Below are 10,031 nucleotides of genomic sequence, written 5' to 3'. Positions count from 1 at the left end.
CTGAGCACTACGCGGCCTGCGGCCCACCCGCCTCCACCGCCTTCCCGCTCCCCGCCGCGCGCAGCCGCCGCCCACGCCTCCGTCCGCTCACCCGTTAACCAGGTCGTGGCACTGGCCCCCGTGCGCGCACGGCTGGCTCTGGCACTCGTCCAGGTCCAGCTGGCAGCCGGCGCCCCCGTAGCCCGGCGCGCACACGCAGCGGTAGGAGCCCACGCCGTCCAGGCACGAGCCCCCGTGCAGGCAGGGCGCCGAGGCACACTCGTCCACCTCCGTCTCGCAGGTCACCCCTGGACAGGCCGGAGACACAGACACACAGACAGATGGACTCCCAGAGGGAGGTGGAAAGAGGCCCAGGCAGACCGCCCTGAAACCAGCTCCAGACAGTTGCAAGGAGCGGAAACTTGAGGATCCAGGGAGAAGCCGTTGATCCGTTCATCCAGAGCAGGTATTTCTTGAGCCAGCAGTGGCAATGGGGTAGAAACCCGACAGACGTCCCTGTCTCCTGGGCTCACAGCAGTCTAGCCGGGGAGACGGCAGTTAGGTCAGTGTTACATAGAGGAGAACTCATTTTTAATTGTGATAAGCTCAGCAATGGGAGCGTGCTGGGTCCCAAAAAAGCAAGAGCCACGGCTTTGGCCTTGGGAATTGGGAGTCAAGGGAAGGCTTCTTGGAAGAAGAGCCTTTTGCAAGATGAGTGACACTCACTAGATTGGGATGGGGCTGTGCGGGCAGTTGGATTCCAGGCTCCGGAACCGGTCAGGAGTAGCTTGGGGCAGGGGCATGATGCCCTCAGAAAGGGAAGCATGGAGGGGAAGGAGCAAAGGAAAGAGAGGAGATGAGGCAGGGGTGAGGAGATCGGGGCATTGGGAGCTCCAGTCTGGGCTTATCCTAAAAGTCAGAAGCAGCTGAACCACCCGGTTCTATGGATGCCATAGAAGGCTCACTCTGCTGCCTCTGAAGCGAGTATAGAGAGGCCTCCCTCGGGGAGGGACATGCCCCTGCAAGAAATGCGGGAGTGACCAGCTCCTCCTGCCTCCCCCTGCACCGTCTTGCTTCAGTACCGAGTCCAGAGTCCTGGGAACCCCCTCGGACAGTCAGCCGGCCCTCCAGGGTGTGTGGAGGTGGAGGGAGATGGAAAATCTCCGGGTTTCGGGACGTCCTGCCTGAGTGCATCGGGGAGCCCGCACGTCATGGTAGACTCTGGAGGCCCTGTCCCTGTCCCCTAAGTGGCCTTGGTCCTGGGGGCCAGGGGCCCAGCTGGTCCCAGCTGGAAACTTCCCCCCCTTCCCAGCTCAGTGAGCACAAAGCTTGGCCCCTCCTTCCTGTGACCCCTCACTCCTCCCGCCCCAGCCCTACTNTTGGAACGGAAAGAGGAGGAGAGAAATGAGTCACAGCAAACTCTGCCCCCGCTCACATCCGCAGCTCAGCCAGAAAGTGCTCCCCCAAAGCGCCCAAGCACCGTACAGCTGGCACACACCCACCTGCGAACACACCTACGTTTCCCACAAATACGTCCAGGGAGCCCAGACAGCCCGCAGACACTGGCAGACACAAGGGCCCTTGGCGTGACCTCCCTCACACACACACGACTCACACTCCAGACACCGAGGCTCTCAAGTGGTGAGAAAGACCCAGGGGACCCATTTCCAAAGTGCCAAGATCCATCTCCCATGGAGCCCAGCCCCTGCAGCCTGTACCCCTTGCTCTGAGGTGACCTGAAACTACCTTCTGCCCTCAGAGCACAGTTGTCTGAATTCAGGGCTGAAATAGAACCAGAAGCGTCTATACTGCAGGCTCCCCACCGCTGTAGACCCAGCCTCTTCCAGACCTGTGCCTGGCTGCCCCCTCCCTCCTGCCTTCTAGGCAGTCCCTCCAGGAGGTCCCTGCCTGAGAGCGAGGACGGGCCTGGGACAGGGCCCTGCTCTGGAGGGGAGAACCCGCGTGTCCCAGTGCCTGTCACTTGCCTGTGCATTATCCCCCCGCTATAGACAGCAGGGATCCCCACGGGTGCGTCCCCATCACAGTTTGAACAAGACCAACAGAGTCTCCCTGCTGGAGCTTAGGGGCCTCCCAGAGGGGAGGAGGGTCCACATTACAACCTGCAGCTTACCAGGAGTAAAGACTCTAGAACCCTGTGATGAGCCAGACGTCTACACTGCAGCCTGACACAGGTCTGGAGTGAGTAGATGCTAGAAAGACTGTCTAGACTTGTCCTTATTAAATCCAAACCAGGCGTACCTGCATTCCGGTCCCACCAGAGATGCCGGGGAGGGGGGGGGGTCTCCACCCCCCACCCCGCACCAAACTGAACTCTAGAAGGGACCAAAATAACATTTGTCCAGTGTCTGTTAAGTGTCAGGCCCCCTACACGTCACACGTTCATACTCCGATTCAGAGCTGCCAGGCCAGCCCGAGAGGCATCAATTCTGTGGCAAGACTCAGAGCAGAATAGTCTGGAGTTTCCAGGGCGGCTGGGGGTGTCTCTGAGCTAAAGTCAGAGCTGAATTCAGGCGCCCCTGCCGGGATGGACATTCAAGGCCTCCTCCCAGGGCGGCCGAGGCCCGTACCTGCATAGCCGAGGGGGCAGTGGCACTCATAGCGATCAGCCAGGTTGCGGCAGGTGGCCCCGTGGTGGCAGGGCCGGGATGCACACTCGTCGATGTCCAGCTCACAGCGTGGGCCCTGGAACCCAGGCACGCAGTAGCAGCGGAAGCCATTGGGATCAGGACCCTGGGGCACGCACAGAGCGCCGTGGTGGCATGGCTGGCTGGCACAGCCCTGGGGCTCCGTGGGCCCACAGGTGTAGCCGCCATTCTCCGTAGCCTGGCACTCAGCCCCTGGGGCGCACGGGTCTGAGGCACAGACACTTGGGGTCTCCGATGGCACCACCGTTCCTGCAAAGAGAGAAAGTTGGCTGGGCGGGGTGAGCCGGGGCGTCCCCCTCCCACGACTCGGGCGCACCCCAGAGCCGGAGCCAGAGAGCAGCATGGGTCTGTCCGTTTTCAGGAGGATAGAGGGAGGCCCGGGGCACCCACCCTCTGCCGCTGGGAGCTTTGCGCTCCGCTGTCTCACCCCCTCCCTGCGGTGGCCCTTTGGGGCAGGCACTGTCGTGCCCATTTTACAAGAGAGCAAATTGAGGCTCAAGAGAAAGCAAAGACTCTTGCCTCACGGCAAGTCAGCACTGGGACAGCCTTCAAGCCTGTCACATCTTTCAGCCCCACGAGGGGAAGGGGTCTGCTCTGCGTCTCCCCTTCTGTAGCTGCTCCGTTTCCCCCCTGGGGGTGTGTTTTCCCGCTGTCCCCTCCACTTCTCTTGCTAGGGTCTGACAGCTCCATCCCTGTGTGAAACCAGAGATGGACTTCAAAGGCAGGGACTGAGCTGGGCCCCCTCCCTGTCCCTTCTCCCTGCCATCTTCTCTCTCCTCGGCCTAGAAACCTCTCAGGGGATCGCTGGCCCTCACTGCATCTCCCCCCAGGCAATCGCCTGACCGCCGGCCTGGCCAGGGTCACAGGGTACAGGACAGGTATGGAGACCTGCTGACAGACCCCTGGCTCAGGCCACTGTGCTGCCTCCACTGTGTCAGAGGGTCACCTGCTGATCTTGAAGCCAAGCTACTGAGAGCCTGTAGTGCTGGATTAAGAGTTTAGGCTTTGACATGATTTCACTCACATGTGGAATTTAAGAGACAAAACAGATGAACGTGTGGAAAGGTGGGGGCGGGGAGAGGGAAACAAACCATAAGAGACTTAATGATAGAGAACATGCTGAAGGTTGATGGAGGGAGGTGGGCGGTGGGGGGGCAGATGGGGGATGGGTACTAAGGAGGGCACTTGTTGGGATGAGCACTGGGTGTTGTACGTAAGTGACAAATCACTGAATTCTATTCCTGAAGCCAATATTGCACTGTCTAATTTACATAAAAATTTGGAAGAAAAAATAAAAAGAACTTAGGCTTTGAAGTAAAACTGCCCTGGGTTTAGATCCCTGCTCGGTTACTAGCTCGAAGTCCTTGAGCGAGTTGTTTCTCCTACTGAGCCTCTGTCTCCCGTCAGAGAAGGGATGCTAATAGGACAGGCCTGCAGAGTGTGGGAGGATTCAAGCCTCAGGTATGCAGCTGCGGGCTTGTGGGAGCTCAGTGAGTGATGGGGGAGAAGAACNAAGGCTCAGGAGCCTCTCCAGGGCTGTCATCCACATTCCACCAGGCAGGGCTGTCCACTGGCCGACCCCCACCCTTCCCGCCAGGGCCCAGCAGGATGGGGACAGGGATATGGAGATGTGGACCCTGGCGCCAGGGAGAGAACCTGGCTGTCAGCCCCGCCCCCAAGTGCCCAAAGCACCTGGTACAGCTCAACCTGGGCTCACTCATGCCCTGAGCGGGGCCCTAGCGCCCTCCCAGGGCTAGGCGCGTTGCAGGGGGCAAGCCAACATAACCCCATAGGACTCCGGCACCCACAGGCATTGGTCCCCTGCCCCCCTCCCAAGCCTAGTCACGAGTAGGTGAGGGCAGGGGAGTCTGCACCTCTCTGAGGGGCTTCTGGGAAGCTCCTCTTTCTTTCCCCACCCCAGCCACTGTGGCTGATCAGTTCAGAGCCATGACCTTTAGGGCTAGATTATCCGATAGGGGTGTGAAGATGCCCGGATGGGGGTGGGAGTGAATCAAGCTCCTTTAGGAAAGGACACAAGTTTGGGCATCAGACAGGCCTGGGTTCGAAGAGTGCCGTCTCATGGGGTGTTGTGAGGAGCCATTGAGGTGATGTGCACGCAGCGGTGGTACCCAGTGGGCCCCCGTGAGGGGCTGTTGGCCATTCTGATGAGGCTCCCTCAACCCAGCACAGCCCAGGACCGGGGGACAGTGACCTTAGGGCCCACTCTGAAGGGCCCTGGCTGCCAGGTCCTGCACCAGCAGCCCCTTCTAATGCCAACAAGGTGCTGCTCCTGGTCTGTGTGACCGAAGGGACCCCCACCCTGATCCAGGGCTTTGCCCTCCCCCCTCCCCCCCATTCAGAGCCTTCCATTTCAGAGCAGATGGGACCAGGCTGGGGAGACAATGCATGAGGAAATGGGGCGGGTGCTGCATCACCGTGGAGCAGGTGGCCCATGACCCCAGGAGACAGTCCAGCCACAGAGGAGGAAGGAGCCCCTCCAGTGAGAGCCGGTGGAGAGGGAGGCACTGCCTGTCCCAAAAGGCGTACAGTAGCACCGAAAGCCTGCCTGTGAGGGACAGCCCTCTCTTGTGCATTCCCAATCCGTCATAATTAGCATCCACCTTAGGAGACAGATGGTGCCGTGGTTCCTGTCCTTCAGCTAAGGAGCGTGAGGCCCAGAGATGAAGCGACCTCACCGTCCCACAGCCCAGGAGGGGCTGGAATCCAAGCCCGGGTCTCGCTACTCCAGACCCTCCGGCCTGAATTAAGAATCCAGATTTCTGACCCCTGCTCCAGACCTAGCTGTTGGGCCCGGGGCCTGAGACTCTGCATTGCAGCAGGCTCCCTGGGAATCCTCTGCACGTTGCGGCACTGCCCTCAGGTCCTCTGTGTTGCAGGAGGGAGACCAGAAGGCCAGGCTAGCCCTGGGCAGCAAGGCACAGAGGTGAGGGCAGTGGGGCAAAGGGGGGCCGTCCCTGAGCCAGGCTGGGGGGTGTGGCCTGTCGCCAGGGCAACGAGGGGCCTGTGCTTATCTTTACAAATCCTTCCTGACCTCTCAGGCTGCCTGGGACGACCCGGCAGGGGAGGGATTAACTGACACACGCCCCTCCCCCTTGGACCTGCGGGCCCGTCCGGGGAAGGCCCAGATCCCACCGCTGAAGGGAATTCTCTCCCCAGAGAGGACGATTATAGTAATATAACAGCCATCATTTACTGAGCTCAGACTATGTGCTCCAGGCCGTTCTGCACCTCTTGCATCTATTATTCCATTATTACATTTGATTCAAACCAGGAAAGGTGGGTGCCGTTGAGAAAACTTCTGTTCCTAACTCGGAGAGGTTATAAACTTGCCACACACCTCCCCTCAACAAGCTAAGAAGCAGATTACCGGCTCCAGACTTGTGAAAGGTCTGCATCTCCCAAAGCCTGTGAAATTCCCACTCTGCAAACTCTAAGTCGGCAGCCGTGTTAGTGCATTCCAGCCCGGCCTGACCCAGGCGCTGGGTAAAGGCTCTAAGGGTTGCGGCAAGCGTGGAGTTTCCAGCATCAGCCTGGGCAGCGTGAGCCAGTCCTTCCCTCTTTATCCAGAACCCGGCTATTAGCAGCCCCACGGCGCTTCAGGCCTCACTCAGTGCATAGTAACTCCTACTTTACCTGCACTTACAACAGGCCTAGTGATCACGGCCAACAGCTGATGAGAAGTTGTTAGATGGATGGGCGGATTTTGAGAGGCTTCTTGACTTGACAATGCAAGAAGGAGGATATTTTTTTTAATTTTTTTTGAAAACTTTAATACTTTTTTAAAAAATGTTTATTTTTGAGAGAGGGTGCAGTCACGTGGGGGAGAGGCAGAGAGAGACAGGGAGACAGAGGATCTGAAGCAGGCTCTGCTCACAGCACAGAGCTGACGCGGGGCTTGAACTCATGAACCGTGAGATCCTGACCTGAGCCGAAGTCAGACGCTTAACCGACTGAGCCATCCAGGCGCCCCAAGAAAGAGGCTATTTCTAAGAAGTGGCCCAAGAGTTTGTAAGATGTGGGAGCTTCTGACACAGGGGCAAGAACTGTCCGTCTAATATTGTGAGGCCCCAGGGACAGGCCTGAACAACAGCAGTGCGGTACATGCAGATACTGCCTCATGGCTGTCAGGAGAGGGATAAGTTACTCTAACAAGACAGAAGGGTTTGGAACACTGTTTTACAAAAATGTGTACCTCTCAAGGCTAGAAAGGGGCGGGGGGTAAATATTTATACTTTTGGTAACAGTTACGGAAACGTTGGCTGCCAGGACTCGCCCCTGCCCCGGTGCCTGGCACTGGCCTATCCCAGCATTTCCAGGCTTTGGTCTCAGAGCCCTGGGGCCATGGGGATACTGCCCCGCGTGAGGGTGAGACAGACTCGGTGGGTTCTGCCACCCAAACAGGCCACTGTTAACCAGTAGTGGTCTTCCATCTAAAATGCCCCCTGAAACTGGGGCTTCCGTGCCAAACCTGCATTAGAGAAGCCCTGTGTTTTCTCATCAGAACCTTGTGATGGCCTCCGAGTTACAGGGTTTGCTCTCTTTCCACAGAAGCACGGAGAAGGGGGTGACTTTGCACAGACTAGTCCCTAAGCCAGCTGTGAAATGCGGGCCCTCCAACACACCAGCTCTGTGACTCTGGGCACGTTCCTGACCCTCTCTGGGCCTCATTTCCTCCTCTGTAAACTTGGGGGTATTAGAGCCGACCTCACAGGGCTATGGTGAGATTCAAAGTCCATCCTGTGGCCCGCCTGGCTGGCCCGGTCGGTAGAGCATGCGACTCTTGATCTCAGGGTGTAAGTTCGAGCCCTACAGTGGGTGTAGAGATTACTTAAAAATAATAAGTAAGTAAATAAATAAATAAGCAAATACAGTCTTTAATAACAAAACCGAAAAGAACAAAGCCCATCGTGTTAGTTCATTAGCACAGCATTTTCCTGGTGGTGGTCAGTGGTGGTATTTATTCACTGACCTGGACGGGAGGCTGTCTATCCAGCCAATCGTGGATTCACACGTGTGTGGCTCTCCCTCCTCCCTGCCTCTGTCCCACAGCCCTCCCCCTCCCCCCCCCCCCTCCCTCCCGTTGGAGGAGGGGCCAGACTTGGGGGCTGGACTGCTGCCCCTTTGTGAGCGGGGCTCCCTGGGTGAGGGATGTGAGAGCCAGCGCGCCCCATTGTACTCCAAGATGCTTCATCCTCTCCACAGCAACCAGCCAGGCTTTTGTGGCAGAGTGGGCCCAGAATGGAGGGGCTCAGCTCCAGGCCTGGTGGGCAAGAGCAGCATAGCTAGGCACCCAGGGCTTCCAGAAACCCCCATCCCCTCTGGGATGGAGACTCCTTCTCAAGTGGCACAATCCCCAAGGCGCTCAGGCCTTGGGTGTGGGTATCCAGAAACACTCATGCCCGCGGTGCCCTCACCCCAGCTTTTGGGGATCCCCAGGGAGGAGGCTCCCTGCACAGAAATCACAGTGGGAAAGGCTGCCCCTGGGCACCCCAGCAGGGCTGCGCAGAGGTGAGCATGTACATCAGGGTCCATTTTTTCTATAGCATCCATCTACTTTGTGTTGACTCTGCCTCAAGGTTCACGTGAATGTACACTTCAGTATGAATGCACGTTTCAACATACGCACACTGGTGTGTGTAGGCATGTATTGTGTCCATGTAGGGGGGGGGTCTGCATGTGCCTGTGGACACCTGTTCACATGGTGCTGTGTGCTCTGTGCAGCCACACCAGTGTGCAGGTGTGGGATATGCGTATGTGTGCATCCACGTGTGATGTGTGTCTCCGTGTGTATGTGTCCGCAGGTAGCTGTGTGCCCTTCTGTCATTCTTCTGTGTGCACGCACGTATGTGAGTGTATACACTCACCAGGGACAGATCAGGATTTCCTGCCTCTCGTGTAGAGAGCAGAAGCCAGGCCCTCACCTCCTCTCATGAGCCCAGATTTGCCTCAGGGGCCCAGCTCGTAAGCCCCCATCCCTGCCTGAGCCTCAGTGTCCTCCACTACAAAATGGGGTCCTCATCCTCCCCCAGGGGCCCTGCCGAGAGGAGGAGATGAGAGGAGGCCCCATGAACGGGGAGGAAGCACCCAGGGGCCTGGGGAGGCTTGACCTCCCCCCCCAATTCTGAGGGGTGAGTCCCTTCACCACCACCACCACCCAGCCTCCTCCCCCCCATCGCAGTGACGCCCAGGCCACCCGCTCCGGTTGGCTCCCCCTCCCTCCTCCAGCAGTGGAGGCGGGGTCAGGGGACTTCCCAGGCCTGGCCTGTAGCTATAGTGACCAAGACAAAGCGTCCCCCAGACCCCCCAGGAAGACATCCAGGCCGCACACACGTGAATCCACTTGGACAAAAGCAAAACCGTTTGGCAAATGGGGTCTGGCTTCAGGAAGCCCTTTCAGCTTGGCGTGGGAGTGCCAGAGAGGGGGCCGTGGGGGGTACACATACTCCTGAGTGCCTGGCCACCCCCCAGGGGCCCCAGAGCACCCTCGGCCCCCCAGTGCAGGCGAGGCTAACACACAAATGGAGGGGATGCAGGTAGAAGCCTGGCTTCCCAGGTCTCCTTCTCCCTCTTCACTGCGATCCACCGGGCTGGGGTCCACTGCCCCCACCCCATGTCCCCATGTCCCCATGTCGAGAGCTAAGACACAGTTCAACCCACTTGACAACTTACGTCCCACAACTTGTGCTAGGACACAGCACACCACACCCAGAAAGCCTTAGACCAAGGCTCACCCGGGACAGCTCACAACTTTAACACACCCACAGCCCGCACCCCACAGCCCAGCACATGCTCACAGCAGACCCTGGGGTGAGGCTCACACTACCCGCAACTCNCAGGACGCACTCTCCTCCGCACACGTTCTGGTGGCCCGCTGCAGCGCACCCCTCTGCACCCACATCTTGGCCTGCACCCAGCCCTGCGGTCAGGCCTGGCACCCACACAGAGAGCCCCAGGGCCTGGGGTGTCTGCTTTGGGAGACAGACCCTCCCCCAGTCCCCCACCCCTCAAGGCTTGTGCCCCAACTCACCACTCAGGAGGGCGAGGGCAGGAGTCAAGAGCAGCAGCAGCATCAGGAGCAGGAGAGGGGCCAGGGGCCCCAGGGCCGGGGTCCCAGGCCCGGCCAGCGCCATGGCAGCACGCNCCTGAACAAGGCCCCCGCCACCCTGCAGCCCCCTTCTCCCCACACTCATCCACCAGCTTCTGGGGGCTCTTCCTTCTCACTGTCTCTTAATCCCATCCCTCCCTGGAGCCCCATGCTGCCCCCACGCACCCCTCCTTCCATGGCCCTCACGGTGAGGCCCCTGGCCCCCTCCCTTACCAACCAAACCGAACCTTTTCCATTCCTCCCCTTTGGCCTAAATCTTG

The 10,031-nt window shown here is 59.0% G+C and overlaps 1 protein-coding gene across 1 annotated transcript in view; it reads right to left on the bottom strand.

Annotated features, from left to right (window-relative positions):
- The window catches only part of CRB2 (crumbs cell polarity complex component 2), a 21,888-nt gene extending 12,092 nt beyond the window's left edge, over nucleotides 1-9,796 (bottom strand). The window contains exons 1-3 of the mRNA XM_077768455.1: nucleotides 9,694-9,796; nucleotides 2,568-2,894; nucleotides 92-287 (exon numbers count right to left, since the gene is read on the bottom strand). Coding sequence (XP_077624581.1) covers nucleotides 92-287; nucleotides 2,568-2,894; nucleotides 9,694-9,796 — 626 coding nt within the window. The remainder of the gene's footprint in view (nucleotides 1-91; nucleotides 288-2,567; nucleotides 2,895-9,693) is intronic.
- Nucleotides 9,797-10,031: the final 235 nt, after the last annotated feature.

This window comes from Crocuta crocuta, unplaced genomic scaffold (genome assembly GCF_008692635.1).
Source record: "Crocuta crocuta isolate KB4526 unplaced genomic scaffold, BGI_CrCroc_1.0 scaffold35, whole genome shotgun sequence".
NCBI classification, from domain to species: Eukaryota; Metazoa; Chordata; class Mammalia; order Carnivora; family Hyaenidae; genus Crocuta; species Crocuta crocuta.
Note: the sequence above shows the minus strand (reverse complement) of the source record. Positions and strands in the feature narration are given on the sequence as shown.